Source organism: Brachyhypopomus gauderio, unplaced genomic scaffold, assembly GCF_052324685.1.
Source record: "Brachyhypopomus gauderio isolate BG-103 unplaced genomic scaffold, BGAUD_0.2 sc43, whole genome shotgun sequence".
Classification (NCBI taxonomy): domain Eukaryota; kingdom Metazoa; phylum Chordata; class Actinopteri; order Gymnotiformes; family Hypopomidae; genus Brachyhypopomus; species Brachyhypopomus gauderio.
In genome coordinates, this window is record NW_027506869.1 from 3,252,185 (window position 1) to 3,278,310 (window position 26,126).

General features: G+C 47.2%; 1 protein-coding gene across 2 annotated transcripts in view; it reads right to left on the reverse strand.

Annotated features, from left to right (window-relative positions):
- The window catches only part of mdga1 (MAM domain containing glycosylphosphatidylinositol anchor 1), a 184,558-nt gene extending 161,589 nt beyond the window's left edge, over window positions 1–22,969 (reverse strand). For both annotated transcript variants that reach the window (XM_076985745.1, XM_076985743.1), the window contains exons 1-2: window positions 22,442–22,969; window positions 21,072–21,161 (exon numbers count right to left, since the gene is read on the reverse strand). In XM_076985745.1, coding sequence (XP_076841860.1) covers window positions 21,072–21,138 — 67 coding nt within the window. In that variant the 5' untranslated portion in view covers window positions 21,139–21,161; window positions 22,442–22,969. The remainder of the gene's footprint in view (window positions 1–21,071; window positions 21,162–22,441) is intronic.
- Between the last annotated feature and the right edge of the window lie 3,157 nt (window positions 22,970–26,126).

Consider the following 26,126-nt stretch of genomic DNA (forward strand, 5'->3'; position numbering starts at 1 on the left):
AATGTTGTCTGGCAGATTACCTGACCACATTGAAGATGATGATGAAGATCAGCACACAGGAGGTGCAGACATACACGGGACACACACGGGACACACAAGGGACACACACGGGAGGTGCAGACACACACGGGACACACACGGGAGGTGCAGACACACACGGGACACACACGGGACACACACGGGAGGTGCAGACACACACGGGAGGTGCAAACATACACGGGACACACACGGGACACACACGGGAGGTGCAGACACACACGGGACACACACGGGAGGTGCAGACACACACGGGACACACACGGTAGGTGCAGACACACACGGGAGGTGCAGACATACACGGGACACACACGGGAGGTGCAGACACACACGGGACACACACGGGAGGTGCAGACACACGGGACACACACGGGACACACACGGTAGGTGCAGACACACACGGGAGGTGCAGACATACACGGGACACACACGGGACACACACGGGAGGTGCAGACACACACGGGAGGTGCAGACACACACGGGACACACACGGTAGGTGCAGACATACACGGGAGGTGCAGACATACACGGGACACACACGGGACACACACGTGAGGTGCAGACATACACGGGACACACACGGGACACACACGGTAGGTGCAGACACACACGGGACACACACGAGAGGTGCAGACACCCGTCTATTTCTAACCACCAGCAGACACAGGAAAGGTCAGAAGAGTAGTGCTTGCTAACAGCTTACAGGAGAACTGCAGAATTGAATCTTTTGGTGCAACTCTGCAATGTTCAATTTCTTGTTTATTATTCTTTAATATTCTTAAACTGTAATCCGAGCTTTCGCAAGACAAATACACCATTATTTGTTATGCCAATAAAGCAACTTTAATTGAACTGAGATGAATGTATTGAAGCAAATCAAACTGAATTGAACTGACCTGAACTGACCTGAGAGAGTACTAGAGAGAGAGAGAGAGAGAGAGAGAGAGAGAGAGGATGCCATGGTGGATTCAGCCCTGTTGGATGAACGCCAATCACAGTGCCACAGTATCTCTTCACCTAGAGGTGAATGCTAAGTTCTTGACTGATTAGGCAGCAACCATGTATTTACTGTCTAGTACAAGAAAGAGAGAGAGAGAGAGAGAGAGAGAGAGAGAGAGATGTCATCTGGTTCAGTGCCACCCAGCCTGTCACGTAACTCTACAATATTAATTACAACAGAGCAGCTCCTGAATTATTCAGCCTTCCTATTTAACGCCTGTGAATAATTTATGGACGGCCAGGTGATGTGTATATAATGTGATCGATAAGTACTGAGTTTGGCTAATGAAAGAACAAAAGCCCCTTTTTTTAGGACGGGAGTGCACACGTCTGTGTTTGTGCGGCGTGGTGGGTTTGTGCTCTGCAGCGCCCTCTACTGTCAGGGTCGTGCACGCCGGGTTGGTGGCGTGTGGCCGGCATGCGCGCGTGCATTTTCAGCACAGCTTTCCTGAAAATAAGCACGGCGGTCTCTCACTCTCAAAGTGTGACAAAACACTTCCTCTCCACGACAGACCCCGTCCCGACACCTGCGTGCGACCCGTGTTAGCGCAAGGTCGGGTAGAGGTGTGGAGGAATTAGGCGAGCACATATCACCGCGGCTGCAGGTGAACCGGCATTAACCGGCGTAATTCCGTGCGCTCTATACGCCGGTGCATATCTTACGGCTGCACGCGGGAGCGCTCGCGCACTCGGGCAGGCGTAGCCATTGACAGGTGCTTAAATGGCTCGCGGCGCAGAAGAATCGGGAGGGGGGGGGGGGTGTTGTTCAGCCTTCAACGCTATCTATCGGCTTAGTTATGAGCGTGTCATAGAAAATATTGCGATGTCAAAATAGAAGAAATGCACACGAGACGCTCCGAGGACAGGCTGCGAAATAGTCTGGTCTTCAAAGTCGACGTAGTGTTTGGGGGACAAGCAGACTGCAGATCCGATGTGTTAGGCAAACTGTGTGGCGCTGGTGGGGGGGGGGGGGTTATGTCTGCCGACGCAAGTGTTGGACGTGTGCACCAAACAGCGCCTGAAGTTGGGTCACAGAGGGACTGTTTGTGGTGGTGTAAGTAACATTACACGTTAGAAAAGTGTTTTTGTTTCCATTACTTTACATTTAAATTCAAATGTAATGGCTCCTTACTTGAATCTCTGCGTGGTTACAATTAGGCTGTGCTGAGCAGCCCTAATGCACCACTTACAAGCAATTCGTGATCATTTCGCTTCGTTTGTGCGCCTTGAAAGAGAAACGGATTTTCAGCAGCAGGTCTGTGTTTACATCTCACTCAGAAACCACGGCAACAGCCGCCGACGTGAAGACGCCATCCAGGACCGTCTCATACCTGCACATGACATAGTTATACATTACAGTCGGAGTTAACCAAGCTAATGTAATATAACCCGTAATTACCTATGGTGAAAATACGAACAGATACATAGATTACATCAAACATTTGCCCCACCTTCTCAGTGCTTTATTCGTCAGATTTGTGTGTGTGTGTGTGTGTGTGTGTGTGTGTGTGTGTGTGTGTGTGTGTGTGTGTGTGTGTGTGTGTGTGTGTGTGTGTGTGTGGGTGTGGGTGCATGTGTGTGAGTGTGTGTGTGTGTGTGTGTGTGTGTGTGTGTGTGTGTGTGTGTGTGTGTGTGTGTGTGTGTGTGTGAGACTGAGTGTGAGTGTGTGCGTGTGTGTGTGGGTGCATGTGTGTGAGTGTGTGTGTGTGTGTGCATACTGTCTACTTAGTCTAAAAAAGAAACGCTCTCCAACTCCTTCGAGATTAATCAGTCTCCATGCGTTGCAGCCCTGGGAAAATTGATGGACACAAAAGGCAAAAGACTTAATTCATAAGTAAATGGCGTCATAAATAAAGGTGTTTGTGTGTGCGGCAGGGTTAGGGCCTCGCGCTACATCCGCACGTGAGATTTACAGCGGCGCCACACACAGCCGACACCAAGGCAGGACAATAAATATGTAAATAATAAATTTTAAAAAGGCGGTAAATGTGCATCACCGTGGAAACAGTAAGACACAGGCCATATAAACGGAAACTCCCAGCAAGCCATAGCAAGCCCACGTTCGTATAGAGCGCACACGTGCAGGCGCACACAGACACGTGCACGCACGTGAATGTAAAAAGCACACACACAGCACAAGGAACTCATCACACAAAGAAACAGGTGTGTTTAGGTCTAGACCACCCACAGCTCACAGCACTCACCAGCATTTACAACATTTCACTGCAAACCTCAGAGATTCTCATCTGACAGGTTGAGCTTTATTCCACCTAACCCAACATGGTCCCATAGCAATGTACTTACATTTGATGGAAAAAGAGCAGGTGAGAAAGAGAGGGGTGAGAGAGAGAGGGAGAGAGAGAGAGAGAGAGAGAGAGAGAGGTGAGAGAGAGAGAGAGAGAGAGAGAGAGGTATGTCATATTCATTTCAGTTTCTACACTGATTCTCAGAGAATTTCTGGTTGGTTACACACTTGCACTCTTATTTCTTCCCTTTCTAATGGGCTTGTTATCATATTAGCTGTGAGAACACCGTACACCCATGAACTCGACATTCACACACACACACACACACACACACACACACACACACACACACACACACACACACACACACACACACACACACACACACACACACACACACACATATTAACATTATCACTTCTGGGAGGTGTTTGCCACCATATCTACACATAAACCTAACAGATATACTGTATCTACACACAAATATAATACACACATACAAACACTACACGAATAGACACACACACACACACACACAGACAAATTTTCAGACACACACACACATATACACACACACTGCATTTGAAGGCTAAGGCATCCAGCTTTGAATGACTGACTCTCAATTTCTGTCTGTCTGAGTCTAATCTGTGTTTCCCTCTGCCGGAAAGACACAGAGGGTCTTACACACACACACACACACACACACACACACACACACACACACTCCATGGGACAAACACACGGCTGATTAGTTAATCCTTCGGTGCATTCTCAGATTATGTAGGCCCTGGGGAATGTGATACTTGAAACGCCAGAGTCACAGAGAGCTTGGTGCCTTCATCAGACCAGGTTACGGCCCCCATACCAGACCCAGTGACAGGCCCCCACACCAGACCTGCTTACACTGCCCACACCAGACCTGCTTACGTTCTGCACACCAGGCCTGGTTATGGGCCCCACACCAGACCCGGTTATGGGCCCCACACCAGACCCAGTTATGGGCCCCACACCAGACCCAGTAATGGGCCCCACACTAGACCCAGTTATGGGCCCCACACCAGACCCGGTTGGCTCACATGCACTAACACTTCACACAGAGCCCGATATTGCCCATTAGTCACATGCTATTACGGATGAGTCAGCGAGGTTGACTGTGGGCGGGGGGGGGGTATGGCCATCTGTGGCGAGGTGTACAGACTGAAGAGTGGGATTCTGATGTGTGTGTGTGTGTGTGTGTGTGTGTGTGTGTGTGTGTGTGTGTGTGTGTGTGTAAAAGAGGAAGATTGTCCAGCACTTCACATGTCACGGACAGCCTTAGAACAGCTTCATTATCCAAGAAAACTGCTCCTGCATGTGTGCATCTCTGTGTGTGTGTGTGTGTGTGTGTGTGTGTGTGTGTGTGTGTGTGCGTCTGTGTGTGTGTGTGTGCGTCTCTGTGTGTGTGTGTGTGTGTGTGTGTGTGCGTCTGTGTGTGTGTGTGTGTGTGTGTGCGTCTGTGTGTGTACGCGCGTCTGTGTGTGTGTGTGCGTCTGTGTGCGTCTGTGTCTTTGTGTGTGTGTGTGTGTGTGTGTGTGCGTCTGTGTGTGTGTGTGTGTGTGCGTCTGTGTGTGTACGCGCGTCTGTGTCTTTGTGTGTGTCTGTGTGTGTGTGTGTGTGTGTGTGTGTGTGTGTGTGTGTGTGTGTGTGCGTCTGTGTGTGTGTATTTTTAAGCGTATCCTCAGTTTACACAGTTTAGAACAAATCTCACAATCAGATTATGCAGTCAGAACATTCTGTAGCATGCAGAAGCAGACAGGATATCAGATTCTACTAGCATCGCATCTCAAAGGTGTAAAGAAAACATATTCAAACGTATGAGTCTTCAGGCCAGGAAAGAGCCCTGAGTGTATCGGGGAGGAGCGGCAATCAGCATGGCAGTGGTGAAGTGAGCACGGCACACCACGTCACATTACACAACGTCACGACACACAATGTCACACAACGTCACACAACGTCATGTCACACCACGTCACGTCACACAACGTCACGTCACGTCACACAACGTCACACCACGTCACATCACACAACGTCACGACACACAATGTCACACAACGTCACACAACGTCATGTCACACCACGTCACGTCACACAACGTCACGTCACACCACGTCACATCACACAACGTCACGACACACAATGTCACACAACGTCACACAACGTCATGTCACACCACGTCACATCACACAACGTCACGACACACAATGTCACACAACGTCACGTCACACCACGTCACGTCACACAACGTCACGTCACACAACGTCACGTCACACCACGTCACGTCACACAACGTCACTTCACACCACACCACGCTACACCACATCATGCTACACCACACCACATCATGCTAAACCACATCACGCTACACCACGCCATGTCACGCCACGTCATGCCACGATGGTGCTGTCGCCTGGGCTCAGTGCGGGTCAGCTGATGTAACCAGGCCTCCTCAGAGATGGAGGACACTGTGGGGCTCCTCCATCCCGCACTCGCCCCGGCGGACGGAAAGGGGAACGGCATTCTGGGAATCTTGGAAAGTGGGCCAAGTCCTGGAGCAGGATGTGAGACTCATTAAAGAGTGAGAGAAGGAAGGAAGAGAGAGAGAGAGAGAGAGAGAGAAGGAGAGGGGAAGAGAGGGAGAGGGAGAATGAGAAGGAGAGAGAGTAAGTGCCAGGGAGAAGGTGTGAGAGAGTAGGAGAGAGAGAGAGAGAGAGAGAGAGAGAGAGAGCAGGAGAGAGACTGAGCATCTCCTGATCAGAGGCAAAGTGGCCTATTAAAACTCAAAGCCCTAGGGATGGAGGCGGAGCCGTGCTCCTTTGGGGCTCAGGGGGACAGCGAGCTTCACCATGCCTGACCCCAAGGCCCTGATCCTGGGAGGAGACACGAATGAGGCTGGCTGACTCCCAGGATATTTACTCATTCTCTCTGACAAAGCAACAGGTAATATCCCTCTGTTCATCTGTCCCTACGCACTGAGGACAGGCCAAACACAACCGGCTTCTGACTGGGGACTTTCATCGGTTATCACCACCAATTTACTTACAAGGCTAAAAGAGTCCAGAGTCGTAAGCAGATTCTGTAAAGAACAAGCCAAGATCATCTCCCTTCCCTGCAGTCTGCACTGGCTCGGCTCAAATCTTAGCTTTCTCACTGCTGTCTCTATGACTTAATTAGCAGTGTGTGTGTGTGTGTGTGTGTGTATGTTCCCAGATGGTAGGGAGCGTGTATTGCAGAGAAGGAGGGTGTGAGTGATGGAGAGCACTAGCTATTCCTCACTGGGAAAATGACCCACAGTATACGTGTATTTAAAGAGTCAGACTGCTGTGATGTGGAGAGTGTTTGCATGTATTTGCATGTTTGCGTGAATGTGTGTGTGTGTGTGTGTTTGTACACTATCCACTTCCAAATCTGTTGCTTGACACAGGTAATGTTTATATATATTTTTTATTCTGCTCATGCAGAATTCTGCTACAATATGTAATATCTCTAAAACCCTAAACAGGTGCTCAATCGTGCCCTCACACACACACACACACACACACACACACACACACACACACACACACACACACACACACACACACACACAGATGTACGCACTCAGACATGTGCACATGCAAACATAAACAAGTTCCCACTTACACACACACACACGCACACACACACACACACACACACACACACACACACACATAGATGTACGCACTCAGACATGTGCACATGCAAACATAAACATGTTCCCACTTACACACACACACACACACGCACACACACACACACACACACACACACACACACACACATGCACGCATCCACAAGTATGTGCCATTAATCTGTTCTCATTCATCAAGCTCAGATCAAAGCACACAGTGCCTAATCAATGAGTAGAGCCCACTGATGAATGTGCAGCCATTACTCCACTACAGGGGACACGTTTGTGGACCAGGAGTCTAATGGGAAAGACAGCACAGAGGAAAGACGATGAGGAGAAAGAGAGACCTACAAACACACACACACACACACACACAAAATAAAACAAATGGAGTGGTTACAAACAAGGGACAGGACCTGCACACTCTGGAATTTTCCACAGTATGCAGCTTTAATGTGCACCTGATAAATTACAGCGACACAACCTCATGAAGGGTTCACAGCTCACAGGAAACTAAATGGGCCTTGACTCCTCCCCCTGACAGAGCCAGCTGTTACAGAGCCTACAGTCACACCTAAGGCTACTGTTACACCTAAGGCTACAACCACACCTAAGGCTACCGTTACACCTAAAGCTACAATCACACCTAAGGCTACAGTTACACCTAAAGCTACAATCACACCTAAGGCTACTGTTACACTTAAGGCTACTGTTACACCTAAGGCTACAGTCACACCTAAGGCTTCTGTTACACTTAAGGCTACTGTTACACCTAAGGCTACTGTTACACCTAAGGCTACTGTTACATCTAAGTCTACAGTCACACTTAAGGCTACAGTCACACCTAAGGTTACTAATACGGACCCTACTGACTGTTATATACAGTCTACTGTTACATCTCCTTTACCTGTATTTTATGCCTTGGTTACATGTTTCTACCAAAGACGATTACGTACAAGCACTTAAGAGATGGTCTGGATGGACGGGCCAACAGTGCAGATGAACGTGCCATTACCACCAGCGAACGGGTTGATGTCGACTCTTTCCTTGCCACTGTCGCCCTTGGTTTGCTCATAAGGGATCTGGACCCATGTAATTGTAAAGCTGCTTTGTGACAACATGTGTTGTAAAAAGTACGATATAAATAGACTTTGACTTTCAGTCTATTGATACAGGTCCTACTGTTACACACAATGTACTGATACAGACCCTACTGTTACACACAGTATACTATTACAGACCATACTGTTACACACAGTCTACTGATACAGACCCTACTGTTACACACAGTCTACTGTTACAGACCATACTGTTACACACAGTCTACTGATACAAACCCTACTGTTACACAAAGTCTACTGATACAGACCCTACTGTTACGCACAGTCTACTATTACAGACCATACTGTTACACACAGTCTACTGATTCAGGGTATTCTAATGCTCCTGGGATGCTCCTCCCACATGTTCTTCAGGGTGTTCTAATGCTCCTGGGATGCTCCTCCCACATGTGCTTCAGGGTGTTCTAATGCTCCTGGGATGCTCCTCCCACATGTGCTTCAGGGTGTTCTAATGCTCCTGGGATGCTCCTCCCACATGTGCTTCAGGGTGTTCTAATGCTCCTGCAATGCTCCTCCCATGTGTGCGTTGAGCTCTACATTCTCAGTTGGATTCTGAACTGCTTGCCTTCCAGATTCATTTACTGAGTCTCAATATGAATATTGACCCGCAAAGTAAATTTCAGGATGGGAGTAAATATTAAAGCCCAGCACACAAACTGCACTGCTACATCGAACAGTTAATGAAACCAGAATCCAACCCATTAAAGCGCTCAAAGCGACCTTCTCTCTGCAGATGTTAATGCTAGTGTGCATGAGTGGAAGAGTAGGAACATGTTTCTGATCAGCTGTGTGCTGAAATGCATCTCTAAAAGGCCCCATCTCGCCACTGGCTTCTTCCACTGGGCCACACGGGTCATGCTAATGCTAACGGGAAGTACTGTGTTGAAAATACGCGCGTGCCTCGCGGTCCCAGCAGACGTGACTCAGGGGTACTCTTGGGAGATCAGTGGCAGCTCGCGGATGTGGACGAGGGGACGGAGAGTAAACGAGGGTTATTCTGAGTCAGCCGAGACAGCATGAGCATGAGATGACAACAGAGGCTCTTGAGACAAACAGTGGGAAACTGTCAGAATTACACAAAACACCCGTGCGAATTCCGAACGAGTCTCCCGGTGCGAAGCAACTGCTGTGAAGTCACCCAGAGCAGCGATGTGAAGGTTAGCTAAACCAGTGTGAGATCTACAACAAGACATCTGTCACATTTCTGAGCACAAAGATCATCGCAGTGATCAGAAGCTACCCTGAAGACCACGGTCTGTGACTATCTACGGGAAAACAGCTCAGCTAGAAGCAAAAATACATTAAATCCCTGTAGAGGATGAGAGTGAGAGGGGGTGGGGCTTCTCAAGCAGGACACACATCTTTGGAGAGATGTCCCCACCCACTTGTCCAACAAGCTGGCCTGAGAAAGTTTTATCGCTCACGAGAAGTCAAAGAGAACACGTTCCAAGAATCAAAGTTCCATAAAACAAGCGTCGACGGCACCTTCAGCAGCGGGTGGAGGTGACAGCTACACACTGTGCTCAAGTCCGCCTCCGTCCGTGCCTGTCTCAGAAACGAGGCAATGAGGAGGTTTCAGGTGACCCTGACTGTAGCAGCATAAGGTCTCCATCAGCCCGAGGTCCTCTGTGACATTACAAGTCTAATGGGAACCTCATCGTTCGCTTCTCCGATTGTAGCAGTGAGACACACCACATGGGGTCACGCATGATTCTCACGTTTCCATAGAGAAAAAAAGAGTTTCTTAGGACTTTCTGGTAAAGACAGAAGATTGAACTGATTCCATTTTAAAAACGCAACGGATCAGACCCCCTTGACATTACGATTATCTTAATATGCTCGTGGTAGTTTATTGAGACTGGGGAATAGAATAGAATAATATATAATAGAATAGAATAGAATAGTTTCTTCCCATTACTGCTCTGCTCACGTCAGCCAGCCTATCTCTGGGTTACTGGTAGGGGCCGGCATATTCCTGACCCCTCCAAACCTCCATCCGTGGGACAGAGTCAGCTCTCACGCATTGAGCGTGAGACACACGCATTTGACCGCTTTCACACGCTCTCACGCCACACTTTCGATATCTCACGCCGGAAAAAAATATCCAGTTTATTTACCTCAGATCCACATATATGATTCAATACGTTACTAGTTCGCTAGCTCTGGCGCCATCCACCGGTGATATAACACTGAATCTGTGTCCATTTTACGTTCGCCACCCCCCCCCCCCCCCCCCCCCCCCTCGCTCAACAAAATACACTCGCCACCGGCTCCAGGTTAAAATCTCACTCCAATCGAACGTCAAAAGTTGGCAACCCTGAGAGTGTAGAGACATAAGAAAAGAGACTGTAAAGGGCAGCTAGCTAGTGTTGCTAGCTGCTCGGAACTAGCCTTGGCTAGCTCCAAAACACCTCTGCTTTCCCTTCAAGGAGGGCCTGTTGTTTTCCAGAGGCGTTCCAAAATGTCTGCCCTATATAAACGATACAAGTGAGAAGTGGAACCTGACAAACACAGGCGGCGGGTGGAAGGTGCTTCAGAGGTGGGCTTGATGGACGAGCCGCAGAGGGGTGTTCGGCCTGGAGCTAACATGCGCCCCACCACAGGGCTTCGAACTGCATTTCTTTGGTTTTTGGGGCATTTTTGTTAGGATGTCTGTATTCTTGTATTTATGTCGCAGATCGTACACCCCCTTTCCCTATGGAATTAGCTTCCTCCAAAACTTGCAGGATGAAATCGGTTCACGCACTCTCAAACGTGTGAAAGAGAAATGCAATTGGTTATACACAGTTCATTGCATTGTGAGAAACATAATCATAGTTTGCTTTGCAAACTTTGCACCTATGATTGCCTTCTCTTGTTTTACTGTTGCTTTACAGTTATTTAAGTGTCTGGATCACTAGGTAGTCATGATAGACGGCATTCTACATAGCTAATATAGAAGTGGGTTAATAGCGAAAACAGCACTAATAATTGATATGATTGTCAAATAGCAGAAAATCGCATCATTATTTTGCTGTTTCTTTTCTGGGTAGGGACCTCAGCTCTAAGTGTTCCCCCTGCTGAATTTTGAATGATGCCTGTGAATCTGAGTGTCTGGTTTTGTCTTCGTTGAAAAGGTGGCAACCCTAGGACCTTCCATTACTGGGATTACCACTGTCCTAGCAGCTCTGCCCACACGTGGCCACGCTGGTTTGTGACTGTTGTGTTTGAAAAGCGCTGATCAATATCTCATTTGCACTGAACACATGTCTAGGAGACCAAGGTCCATTCTGATCCTTTCACGTTTGGTAAAGATCGCACTAGATCACACCATGGCTCCCTATGATTGAACAGACCAGCAACTTAGAATGAACTTTATACCACACATACAAATACTCACTTAAACAAACTCTCAATTCTAATCTGTGACCAAAACCAACGAGTAGGGAGTCAGTTCGGTTCTTCACGTCATAACTTATGGGGGTGGGTGTAAATATATAAACATTTCACTTTTCAGTTCCTCCCCGGGCTGGTCCCCACCACAAGACCCAGTTCTCAACAGTGACAGAGCAACATTAATAATTTAGACAGCTTTGGAATAGGTTGTGTTTATATTGCACAGAAAAACACAGAGAATGAGGGAGCAGAAAGGGGAGGAGAGGGAGACAGAGATAGAGACACAGAGAGAGAAAGAGAGAGAGAGAGAAATGAAACAGAGCATCACAGATGGAGTATGGTGGAAGTTAAGCAGGGACGCGGGGTCTGCGGAGGAGGAAGAGGTGCGGCTGCCAGGGGCAGAGGGAAGGTCTCCTAGTCCACGGAGGTTACGCTGAGGTGGACCAGCGTAGCATGATCTCCTAGCATGATCCTTCACGGGTTTACAGTGAACACAGGCAGAAAAACCACCAGACACACACGGTCATGTCTCGTCCAGGCAGGACAGGCAGGACAGCGGTGGGTAATCTTCCCGCACAGGAGAGAGACTGGCTGGGCTGACAGAAACATGAGGGTGAGTTCATAAACAACTAGGTTATGTAGGTGGCCCAATTTCATGGAATACAGCAGTCGATGCCCACTTCCCCATCTCTCCACCCACTGCCTCATGTCTCCACCCACTACCCCATCTCTCCACCCACTACCCCATCTCTCCACCCACTTTTCACCAGGCCACCACCAGATGAAACATGCCATATTTGTCAATGGTGACTTTGACCTCAATCGAAATTTGTCCTCCGCATTTACCCATCTGTGCAATTAGAACACACAAACACACACTAGTGATTACTAGGGGGCTGTGGTGCACACATGCCCAGAACGGTGGGCAGTCCTAGCCCGGTGCCCGGGGAGCAGTTGGGGTTAGGTGCCTTGCTCAAGGGCACCTCAGTCATGGCCTCAGGCCTGGGAATCAAACCCACAAACCATGGCTACACCAGCGTGTTGTATTACTAAGCAATGGACTCCTCTACCGTCATATAGTATAGTTGGACTCCTATACTGTTATGTAGTATAGTTGGACACCTATATCTTTATATAGTATAGATGGACTCCTATACCATCATATAGTATAGTTGGACACCTATACTGTTACGTAGTATAGTTGGACTCCTATACCGTTATGTAGTATAGTTTGACACCCATACCTTTATGTAGTATAGTTGGACTCCTATACCGTTATGTAGAACAGTTGAACACATATACCGTTATGTAGTATAGTTTGACACCCATACCTTTATGTAGTATAGTTGGACTCCTATACCGTTATGTAGAACAGTTGAACACCTATACCATTATGTAGTAGGACTCCTATACCGTTATGTAGTATAGTTGGACACCTATACCTTTATGTAGTATAGTTGGACTCCTATACTGTTATGTAGTATAGTTGGACACCTATACCTTTATGTAGTATAATTGGACACCTATACCATTATGTAGTATAGTTGGACTCCTATATCTTTATGTAGTATAATTGGACTCCTATACCATTATGTAGTATAGTGGGACTCCTATATCTTTATGTAGTATAATTGGACTCCTATACCATTATGTAGTATAGTGGGACTCCTATATCTTTATGTAGTATAGTTGGACTCCTACTGTATATCGTTATGTAGTATAGTTGGACTCCTATATTGTTATGTAGTTTAGTGGGACTCCTATATCGTTATGTAGTATAATTGGACTCCTCTACTGTTATGTAGTATAGTTGGACTCCTACTGTATATCGTTATGTAGTATAGTTGGACTCCTACTGTATATTGTTATGTAGTATAGTTGGGCTCCTATACCGTTATGTAGTATAGTCGGACTCCTGTGTGGTTACATAACACAGAGGCCAATACAGACTGCATTATTACTGGACTACATGTACCTGCACTTGCAAACAGTCAAAGAAAAATGCTCAAATTGAAAAGTAACACCTCTCAGCCGGTCTCTCACTCTCAGTCTGTCTCATCAGTAATGTGTCCTCACTCACAAGTTGGGACTTGTCAAACACCGATCATCTCTCACGCTACAAACCTAACTAAGCTAGATTTAGCATCAGGCCAAACAGATCAACGTCACTCTGTTTTATTCTTTTTGAAAAACAAAATTGTTTCATTTCACGCGGTGCCAGACTCGATCCGCTGATGTGTGGTCTGGACCTGTGTGGACCCACCCTGCGCAGTACCAGGCACCTGCAGTCAAAGTTCTGCTGTGCTGCAGATATATCAGTTGGTTCAGGATTTACTGTATTTCTAACTTTATGCTTCAATCCCCTGGAATAGAAGGACTGAATTTCTGAGGGGAAAAAAAGCTTGCAGGTTTGTGCTGTTTCTACACTGCTTACCAACACCTACACACCTGCAGAAACTACGTCAGTGTTTCTAGAACTCTTAGGCATATGCATTTTTAATACTGGGTTATAGGTTTCAGTTCTTCTGTGAAGCCTGTGTATGTATGTGTGTGTGTGTGTGTGTGTGTGTGTGTGTGTGTGTGTGTGTGTGTGTGTGTGTGTGTGTGTGTGTGTCAGTGAACCTGTTTCGCCATGTTAATGCTCACCCCCTCTGGTGGATTCACACCTGGGTTTCGCACTCCTAACGATCCCAACAAGCGGAGTGAGAGAGTTGGGGGAGTGTTGTGTGGAAGACGTCTACACCGCGCACCCGTAGCACTGCGGCTGCAGGCTGCATCACAGCGCGGGCTTGCAGGAGAGGGAGGAGGTGACCACGCTGGTCAAACGTGTAAAAACAGATCAAATCTACTTTCACACTGGGAACTCCCCCTCTAAACTGATTCAGACCAAGGGACACATTCTACCAGGTTTTAAGCTCAGATCTAAATTATCTTGACAATTTTACTACCCATAGCATCCAAGGTTTTGGACAGAGTCAACAAAGTTCTAAAAGGCACCATGTGAGGTATATCAACTACAAGGCCACAGGTCCTCTATCTTCACAACTGGAGCAGATGACACGGACTACAGAGGTTCCAGGCATGGACAGGGACATTGGAAGCTCTCCGATTACCGGAGGAACGCACTGTGTAATGCCAGCACACATGGAGACTGAGATAAAGCATGGTTTCTTATCTTCTGCAGGTATGAGCAGGCATGACAGAGAGAGAGGACAGACGAATGGTGTCTCGGAAGCTGGGTCTGCGTGAAGGTGCTCGTGTGGACAGCGGAACCACGTCCTTCTGACTACAGACACTGTTGCATGTACGGTTGAGGAACGTAGATTCACACCGGTGACACTATATCAACTCCTGACCATGTTATGACCAAACACAGCATACCATAGGTAGGCGGGCGAAGTGCTGTTATGGCCAATCACAGCACACCGTAGGTGAGCAGGCGAAGTGCTTTTATGACCAATCACAGCGTACCATAGGTGGGCGGGCGAAGTGCTGTTATGGCCAATCACAGCACACCGTAGGTGAGCAGGCGAAGTGCTTTTATGACCAGTCACAGCACACCATAGGTGTGCGGGCAAAGTGCTGGTACAGCCAATCACAGCACACTGTAGGTGGGCGGGCGAAGTGCTGGTACAGCCAATCACAGCACACTGTAGGTGGGTGGGCGAAGTGCTGGTCTGGCTAGTCACAGAACACCGTAGGTGGGCGGGTGAAGTGCTGGTATGGCCAATCATAGCACACCATAGGTGGACGGGTGAAGTGCTGGTATGGGCAATCACAGCACACCATAGGTGGACGGGTGAAGTGCTGGTGTGTCCAATGACAGCACACTGTAGGTGGGTGGGTTAAGTGCTAGTGTGGCCAGTCACACACACATAAGTGGGCTACTATGGTATCATAGCCATCCAGTCAGAGAGCCAGAACTTAACAAAACAAACACTGATAAGCTTATAACATGAACAGATTAAACTACAGGGAAGATACACAAATATAACTGGCAAAGGAAGAAGACAAAGGGGTGAAATGTGCAGGATAATAGAATAAAGGTGGAAAAACATGAGACTGGGTGGAACTGAGCAAATCAGAAACAAAAACTGAACCACATTATTGAGCCAATAATGCTTTGCTTCTGTGCAGACGGGCGACAGTTTTTTTCGTACAGCGCACATCTTGCTAAGGACCAAACCATCTGTGGCAAGATGCTCTCCGTGACCAGGAGGCCTCAAATCGGAAAAACCTGCTGAGGGTCACTGCTCCGCTCGACACCCCCCCAACGCAGAATTCAACCAGGAGGTGCTCCGACGAGCTGGTACCATGAGTAATGCCGTCTTCACTCTGTATTACCTCCCACACCTGCAGCTCATCCCATAAACTCGACAGGCACACCACACAGAACCCAGGTCAAGTGTGTTTACAATCCATATCAGCTAAGAGACCAAGGTTAGCTGAGAGCTGTTGTAAGGTTGCATAATCTGTACAGTTTTTGCCCTACACAAGGATTCAGCACTAATATCTTTACTAAGTGCGCTTGTTACAGCAAAGCTGTGCTCTTTCATAACACCACCCACCTGAATGCGCACACCGGTACTTTGTATCTGGCTTGTCTCCCAGCTACTGGACAGCTGTTTCGCCCAAACCTGGACACACCTGTGGAACTCAGCGCAGATACGGTGCTACGTATTTAAGGCAAAGAGATCCCCCCCCCTCCCCCACTGTCAGGGTTTCTGGGAGTTCCAAGCTAAGCTGTGACTCCGTCTCAGATTCTCAAGCTTTTAATGAGATGTTTAAAACCATCACTGCCATGTGGTGTTACACAAACACAGTATATTCTCCATATATTCTTTAGAAGGGCATCTTGACTATTTACTGGAGATCTGAGGCAGAGGATGCTTCCCCCGGGGTATCCAGACTGTTTTTACCCACTAAATGAATGAATCAAGAAAAGTATTAAAAGAGGAGTGAGAATGAAATTTTAATTAGGTTTTTAGAATCATTAAATGCACATGCTAAATGCTAATCGGTTTGTTTGTGTGTGTGTGTGTGTGTGTGTGTGTGTGTGTGTGTGTGTGTGTGTGTGTGTGTGTGTGTGTGTGTGTGCGTGTGTGTGTGTGTGTGTGTGTGTGTGTGTGTGTGTGTGTGCGCGTGTGTGTGTGTGTGTGTGTGTGTGTGTGTGTGTGTGTGTTTTGCTGTGTTAAAGCTCATCACATTCTCTCTGGCACATTCCCAACTCCGTTTCACAAACCTGCTGCATGAGGTTGGTGCTCTGTGTCTGACACTGTTCTAAATGACTGTGAGCCGTAGTCAGTCTGGCCGGAACCTTCCGGAAGGGAGGTCTCCCCGGCGTAGCAGGTCTACCTGCCTGACCCCTTCAACTGTGCTAGAGCAGATTTCATTTGCTGCAGAAAATCTTTCTTAATCTATCCTAACAGCTGCTTTAGCCAGTCTTCTGTCTTCTGTCACCGTCTACTGTGACAACTGTGCACATCAATGTGAACAGTTCGGTTTTGTTAGGCCTGTGTCACATGCAGGAGAACGCAACGATCTCCACTGTCTCCCTAAGTTGATCGTTCAACGATGGACCAAATAAAGCAGCTTAAAAAAACAGCCATATACCATCTATATGCTGGTTACTTTCAGAACAAACTGCTGAGAGAGAGAAAGAGAAAGAGAGAATGTTCTGAGATATGAACACAGTTCAAAGAAAGAGAGCCAGGAATGTGGAATAAGATCTAGGAATTAAGAATGAGCAAATAAGAGAGAGACAAACAGACAGAGGGAGACAGAGGGAGACAGAGGGAGACGGAGGGAGACGGAGGGAGACAGAGGGAGGCAGACAGAGAGAAGGAGACGAAGCAAGAAAGATGAGCACAGCATTCACCAAAATGACTGTGCTGAAAGAGGGAGAGAGAGAAGGAGAGAAAGAAGGAGAGAGATAGAAGGAAAGAAAGAGAGGGAGGGAGAGAGTCAGGAAGAGACAGCGAGACGGAGAGAGAAAGGGAGGCAGAGAGGAATAGAGAGAGAGAGAGGGATGGAGGTCTTCACCGTGCTCTCTCTCTCTCTCACCCAGACGCCCTCATATATTAATCAGAGCATGCCAACTGTTCACTCACACAAGTCTTTGTTATCTGTTCCCCTCAGACAGACTTACACACACACACACACACACACACACACACACACACACACACACACACACACACACACACACGAATATGTATCTATGCATGTATTTTGTGTGTATGTGCGTGTCTAAAACGTCTGTCTCTGCAACAATAAAGCTGAGGCCACCCCGGAGCCCAGGAAAGGCCACCACAGTGTACTTGTTTATCTGGTAAGCGCTCATCGCTAACTGGCCCTGCTGTGGCCCTGAAACCTTTCACCAGTAACCTTTTAAAAAGGTTGGCCAACTGAAAACACGCTCCAAGTTTTTGTTCAGCTAGGAGAAAGGGCAGCACAGAAAACAGGACAGTTTTAAAGAGAGAGAGAGAGATGGAAGAGAAAGAGAACAATGAAAGAGGGAGGAAGTGGAAGCAGGAAAGAGGAGAGAGGGGAGGAAACGTTGCCGGAGACGGTTACCAAGGCGAAGAGTCAAGGCGGTCAGGGCAGCAGCAGAAGGACCGGCTAGACGCGCTAGTGGCGGGAAAACGTAGCGGCGTCTCCCTGCCCGCTCGGCCGGCCCACGACTCTCTGTACATTATTCAGTTTGGTTTTCACTTTGTTGAAAACAACAACAGCTCCAGTGAGGAAAATGACCTGCTGGAGCGGATCCTACAACGACTGGGTCTGAACGCTGCTCGTGAGAACCAGACGGGCCTTATTCTGGACAGAGGCCCGGCAGGTCCGCTCCCTCGTTAACAGTCTCAGCCTTCCACTCGATTTCTATCCAGGTGGCTCTCTGTGGAGTTCGGTGCCAAATTAAATTCTGATCACTTTGACAGATCACAATAAAACAGGCATAAAGGTCAGATAATACAGAGAGAGAGAGACAGAGAGAGAGATGTCGCCTCAGTTTAAATGGTAGGTATTAAGATATCATCTCTGTCACATGTCTTCTGAAGAGCCCAGTGATTAAGAGAGGTTTGTGTGAGAATAAGACGAGTATGAATCCAACAGCAAGTAGTGAACAGGTGAGAATTAAATGAGAACACGCTCAGCTGGGATCTTTCTCCCTCTCTCTCTCTCTCTCTCTCTCTCTCTCTCTCTCTCTCTCTCTCTCTCATTCAAGGACAGATTCATTGCCCAGGGCCGGTGGATAACTGACCTGCCCATGCGGGAGTGCCACTGCTCACTGGGCTCATTAGCGGGAGATTAATTGATTAATTAAGAACCAAATTAAGGGCCAAGCGTAGTTGCACTTTATTAAGCACGAGCAAGATTGTAAAGGCTGTTAACACCGTCAATCCTCCCCGATGTTCATAAACAGGGAGTCTGACGCCGACTGATTAAATGCTCTACATGAGTGCAGAGAGAGACAGACAGATAGACAGAGAGATAGACAGAGAGAGACAGATAGTGATGGAGAGATGCACGAGGGAGTATGTATGAGCTATTTCTTTTCTCATTCTCTCCCCTATCCTCACCACATATAAATTATGAATGCTTATTAGAAAGGGAAATATTTAGCATCCAAAATAAACTCTTATTCAAGATGCAAGAGACAAAGGCAAAATAAACCAAACAGGCTGAAAAGCACTGTGTGAAAATACATACACAAACACACAGACCAGAGGAAGCTGATACACACACACACACACACACACACACACACAGATCAGAGGATGCGGATACACACACACACAGATCAGAGGATGCGGATATACACACATGGACCACAAGATGCTGAAACACACACACACAAACACACACACACACACACACACACACACACACACACACACACACACACACACACACACACACACACACACACACACACACACACACACACACACACACACACATAGACCAGAGGATGCTGATATGCAGATAACTTCAGCACATATTCATATGTTTGAAAAGCTGCTTAAAGTTTGGCTGTTCTAACAGGGATCTGCATAATGTGAAATCAACCCAATTAAAATGAGTGTCAAAGTGTTTGTGGCTTTAAAGGACACCAGAACTATTCGAAAGGTGCTCCACTAAACTTCGTCATGGTCGAGACGACGTTACGGTACTCTACCAGCAGGGGCCCTGAGCTCCACCAACATCACACGCTGAAGTGTCAGCCAGGTTATCGAGATCCTCGCCAGCACGTTCAGAACATCACTGTGTATCTGTGTCACCCCATGCCGGATCACTCAGATGTGTTAAAGAACCTGACTTCTCCAGTTCCAGAATATCGGACCCTTGGTGCACGATGTCCACCCGAGCCCAGGAGCCCCGCTCTCCAGCCTGGGTCCTCGCTACTCAGAGAACATCTGTCCAGGGCCTTTGATCAGGTCCGAAGACCTCTGCACGCTTTGATCATGATGTAACATTGGCCACCATACACGGATGGGATAAGCAGGCTGTGAAGACCTGGATTAAAACTGTTCTTAGCACATTTTAATTTGTCGATTAAGTATTTGACTTATGTTTAACGTTTTATGTTTTACCCTTATTTTATCTTGTTTTATCTTTTATCTACTGGCTTTCTTTTAGACGTTTTAAGCCCAGATTGGTGATTTAGACACAGAGGGGCCTCGCTGAGTTGGGGGTCAGCTCCTGACTTGAAGAACCGGGACGTGTAGAACACGCAGTGGGATTAGTTCCTGTAACGGGAGAACAGCCAATCACATTTGGTTCTGCCGTGAAGCTCAGCCAATCCCAGCCGTTTTCTCAGCGTGTCCGAGCTGTATAGGTGTAGTATAATTCGAAATGGGTTATGTTAGTGTGGAAAACTAAACAAACATCGATTTGGTAACTTTAAAGGAACCAGCATTTCCCCGAAACACATATTACTCCATCAACACACGTCCCATCATTTACAACGAAGTGGTTTTACATGGAGAGTAACTGCACTGTGGTGATTTGTAGCAACCGCGGTCCATTTGACCCGGACGACTGACCCGGACTGTGCACTAAACCTAATTGTGCTGTTTAAGGTATTTAAGGTTGGTTGTTCACGCGTGTCTCAGTATGTTAAGTCCCGGTGTTGAGTGTTTAAAGGGCGATGTGTTCGAGGATCGGGGCTGTTAAAACCTCCCTTAACTAGATATGTCCCTACTTCTTAACCTTATTCCATAGAGGGTAATACTTGATATCATTACAACTACACCTAAACGTGCAGTTTCATAAATTACATTTAAAATGTAGCAGTTGTGCGCGCAGACCAACTTCACAAACTCGGCGTTAGCATAATTAGAGCAGTAAATACAGCCAGCAAACTTACAAGCACACACACACACACACACACAAACGGACGTAATTTGGGGGGGGGGGGGGGGGGGGGGGCATGTCCCCTGCACTTTTTCAAAAGCCGGTTTTGGTAAACCCCGCGCCCCAGTTCTCAAGCCATTTGTGTCCCCCACCTATGAAATCAAAATTTCGTCCATGCACACACACACACACACACACACACACACACACACACACACACACACACACACACACACACACAGTTCTTACCGTAAACTCCCTGCCCTTGCGTGTAGCGATGGACGATAGAAAATAACAAAATCCAGAAAAGCTCCATGTTCAGCTGCGACTCCTCATTACCTGCAGAGTAACAAGCACGCGATCAGCTTTCCACGGTGTCCGCGCGCGCGGACCAGGCGCAGGTAGCCGGGCGCAGCCGCACGCGCGCGCGGACCGGGCGCAGGTGGGCAGGTCCGGTCCAGCAGCCTCGCTCGCGAGCTCAGCGGTACAGCTTAATGCAGTAAAAACAAGAGCAGCGTTAACCGAGATCTTCCCGGTACGCGGGAATTATGCCGTTATCTCCCGCAGATTACAGTAACCGGGAAAACAATCTAATTCACCATTTTAAACATGTTATCCGTGCGATGTTCAAATACGCCGCGGTTAAGGTCAGACAAAAGCCAGGATTACCTGCAGATTAAAATAACCCTTTAACATATAGCGGACTGGCGAGATTGAGTAAAGGAATAATTATTTATTAAAGTGACATTAGTTCTTTATTTAAGTGACATTAGATCTTTATTTAAGTGACATTAGTTCTTTATTAAAGTGACATTAGTTCTTTATTAAAGTGACATGTAGGCAGCCTAAGAATGACACACGACAAACTTGGAGCGTAACGGGTGAACGGAAAGTAACCCTAAAATTAAATTCTAGGTAGTTCCGTTCAAACGACGGACGTTACGTGTCGGATAAAACTGACACGTTTGTTTCCCTCACGCATACAACGTGTTCAAGCACGTGCTGTGAACTAAGTTAAAGTACTCTGTACAGTACAAATTACAACAGCGGAACGAAATATATTGGAGAGTAAACTAATATCATGGGGGAATTGATGGAATTCAACGTTTGAAGTTTTCATTTTGTCGCATTTGCTGCCATGTCGTCTGTTGTGGTACGGTGGGTCTAACTACAGTGTTTCGCGGACGGACGGCGGCGTCTCTTCGGCTCGCGCGCTGCGACCTTTGCGCAGGAGCGCCAGGCTGCACGCGCTGGGTGTGCAGAACGGGGCTGCAGACCCGGTCCAACAGCATATACAGAACATGTTAACAGTGCCACAACAGTTCATATAATCAAACTCCGTTTCACACGGGCAACGTTAGAAACACTTCAAAATAATTTTGGCTCAAAAAAATGAAGAGCTTTCTTTAAAAACTACAACTACTACTACTGTAGTAATAATAGCTACATAAGTATGTCATATATTCTGTTACACTTATTTAAAATGTTCGGATCTTGTTAGTTTCGCGAGTTTTAATATCCACTGTGTGTAACAACCTGCCGGTGTTCAATATTCACCTAAATAACACCAGTTTTCTTCCTTTATGAACACAGAGGATGTAAACATGATGTTTTCTTACCTTCTTGTGAGGCAGCTTAGAGAAGTCAGTCTCACAGCCCACCCAGGATGGTGTTGGACCGGCACTCGGCGGTTCGGAGAAACACAAAATCTCCTTTAAAAGTAACACCGAGTCTGGAGAGACGCGCCGCCGAGAACAGAAGCACAAAATCCCACCGCGTTTTCTCCAAGAACTTTTCCAGTCCGTGTGGTCACCTTACATCCAGATAAGAGCAACCTCGAGCAGACCAGTTTACTGTCCTCCACCTCCTCCTCCTCCTCCTCCTCCTCCAGTAGTGGAGGAACGACAGTGAGAAGGTTTGGTGTGGTTTATTATCCTGTTATTATCTCCCACCGCTGGTGCGCATTCATCACACACTACACACTCTCTTCATTAGAAGTCATCGGATGATGTTGTGGTGGAGACGGAGACCCAGAGAGCGGCTCGTCCAGTCCAGCCCGGTCCGACTGCCCTGCGCCGTGTGCCAGTGGGAGTATGTGCGCGGACTGAGAACGATACCGAGTCAGATGGTCCGTGGCGAGGGGCGGACACCCCCCCCCCCCCCCCCCCCCCCCCCCCCCCCCGAACAGGTTGCCAGACTGTGTGTGGAGAAGCGCTACAAATATCGCCAAGTTCGCGTCTCTGATGGAAACGTCCCCGCGTGTGGCGATGCGCGCCGAGCTTTGGGTGGTGTAATTGTTTTTGGTCGAATTTAGCTGGCACGGTTCCGCCAGTGGACACGGCCAATTAAAGACGAGCAGCAGCAAACGGCTTTGGAGACGGAAGACTCGCCCTGGATCCCGGCGGACCAATTAAATGAGAAAGAGGTTGAATATGGGGAGAAAAATCACAACCTTCGCCAACACTTCACTCCGCTCACCCCTTTCCTACTCTCCCCTCTCCCCTCTCCCTCTTTCTCTTCATTAGATTCTTACTGCCAATCGGAACCAAACTGTTTCAACAAGGTTTTGCCATCATTGGCCACAAGGCGGCGTATTTTAGCTAATCATAATGCCAAGCTATGAAATCTTATCCATGTTTTGCAAGGAAAAGAATGTCTGTTTATGCACAGAAACTCAGTTGTGATCAGGCAACGGCCTGTAGTGAGCCTCTACTGAGCCTGTTGTGAGACTCCACTGAGTCTGTAGTGACTCTACTGAGCCTGTAGTGAGTCTACTGAGCCTGTAGTGAGTCTCTACTGAGCCTGTAGTGAGACTCTACTGAATCTGTAGTGAGACTCTACTGAGCCTGTAGTGAGTGTCTAGATTATCTGCTCATTTAGGGTCATGCTACCTTCAATGCCTCACATGTGAAACCTCTGGTCTCTAAATGCACCCTAGAGATGAGGGACTCTTCTGGGGTCTAGCAGCTTGTGATGTGGCTGTCTGGGAGGGTGAGATGGACCCAGGACACACCCTGCTTGGCAGGCCCAGCCTCACACACCTGTGTGTGTGTGCTGTGATGAACTCCAACGAGCCTATGGATCTGGGGACGGAGAGATATAGATCACGATGATGATGATGATGATGATTGTTATAATTACAGTCACCTTGTTATACAGTCATCTTGGCTTGAGAGAGGGAGAGAAATTGTAAAAGAGGTAAAGAGATATAGCGAGAAGAAGATTTGAGCCACAATATGATAAATGATATTCTACATCCAGCATGTTGTTGCTGAGAACATTGATATTTCTTTTTTTGTTCCTTCCTCCTGTTCCATATCAAAAAAAACAACATTTGATGACATTACTGTTGGTTGTGTCCAGCAACCATGCTTGGGGTGTGTGTGTGTGTGTGTGTGTGTGTGTGTGTGTGTGTGTAGGGGAGAGTTGGTTGGTACAGCAACCATGCTTGGGGTGTGTGGTGTGTGGTGTGTGTGTGTGTGTGTGTGTGTGTGTGTGTGTGTGGTGTGTGTGTGTGTGTGTGTGTGTGTGTGTGTGTGTGTGTGTGTGGGGGGGGAGAGTTGGTCGCTCTATTACTGTTGGTGTGTCCAGCAACCATGCTTGGGGTGTGTGGTGTGTGTGTGTGTGTGTGTGTGTGTGTGTGTGTGTGTGTGTGTGTGTGTGTGTGTGTGTGTGTGTGTGTGTGTGTGTGTGTGTGTAGGGGATAGTTGGTTGGTACAGCAACCATGCTTGGGGTGTGTGGTGTGTGCACTATGTTTGTATGTGTGTGTGTATATATATATATATATATGTGTGTGTGTGTGTGTGTGTGTGTGTGTGTGTGTGTGTGTGTGTGTGTGTGTGCATATGTATGTGTGTGTGTGTGTGTGTGTGTGTGTGTTGGGGAGAGTAATAAAACAAATGTTTTACAGGCCTGGAATTTGCCATTGCCTAATCACAACTTATTTTCTGTGCATGAACACATTATTTTCCTTGCAAAACATGGATAAGATTTCATATCTGGGCATCAGAATAAATGTGTGTTTATGCACAGAAACTCTGTTGTGATTAGGCAGCAGTGAATTCCAGGCCTGTGTAGTTCTGTATCTACACTATTGGACAAGTTCGAAGTATTACATTTAACACTATTTTAACTGTAAATGTAAACATCTCTATTTCTCTCTCTCTCTCTCTCTCTCTCTCTCTCTCTCTCTCTCTCTCTCTCTCTCTCTCTCTCTCTCTCTCTCTCTCTCTCTCTCTCTCGCTAAATACATCATAGGTTAATGATCCTGTTTTATGAAGCAGGATTGTAATGAAGAATGTCACAAATATGTCCACGTCAGGGATGTTAGACTCACGTTGCATTACAACAAATTCTACAACATTTCTCTCTCAAATCAAATCACATCATCAAATCAATCAGAATTTTAGTCACTATTTAGCAATTACTATGGCAACAGAATCTGTGATATCTCAAAACACCTTCTGTGTCTTCTGCATTTGTTTTTATTACTTTCCCCTACACACACACACACACGCAACCACGCTTACACACACGCATGCATACACACACACATACACACATCGTGCACACACCACACACCCCAAGCATAGTTGCTGGACACAACCAACAGTAATAGAGTGACCACCTCTCCCCTACACACACACACACAAACACACACACACGCACACACCACAAACACACACACACACACACCCCACACCACACACCCCAAGCATGGTTTGCTGTACCAACCAACTCTCCCCTACACACACACACACACACACACACACACACACACACACACCCCACACCACACACCCCAAGCATGGTTGCTGGACACAACCAACAGTAATGTCATCAAATGTTGTTTTTTTGATATGGAACAGGAGGAAGGAACAAAAAAAGAAATATCAATGTTCTCAGCAACAACATGCTGGATGTAGAATATCATTTATCATATTGTGGCTCAAATCTTCTTCTCGCTATATCTCTTTACCTCTTTTACAATCTCTCTCCCTCTCTCAAGCCAAGATGACTGTATAACAAGGTGACTGTAATAATAACAATCATCATCATCATCATCATCATCATCATCGTGATCTATATCTCTCTGTCCCCAGATCCATAGGCTCGTTGGAGTTCATCACAGCACACACACACAGGTGTGTGAGGCTGGGCCTGCCAAGCAGGGTGTGTCCTGGGTCTATCTCACCCTCCCAGATCTAGTGGGGCCTAGACTAGATCCTGGTTGATAATATTTGCGAAAGGCACAAAATCCAAGATTAACTTAATAATTTAAGTGTTTACATTTAGCTGGCATT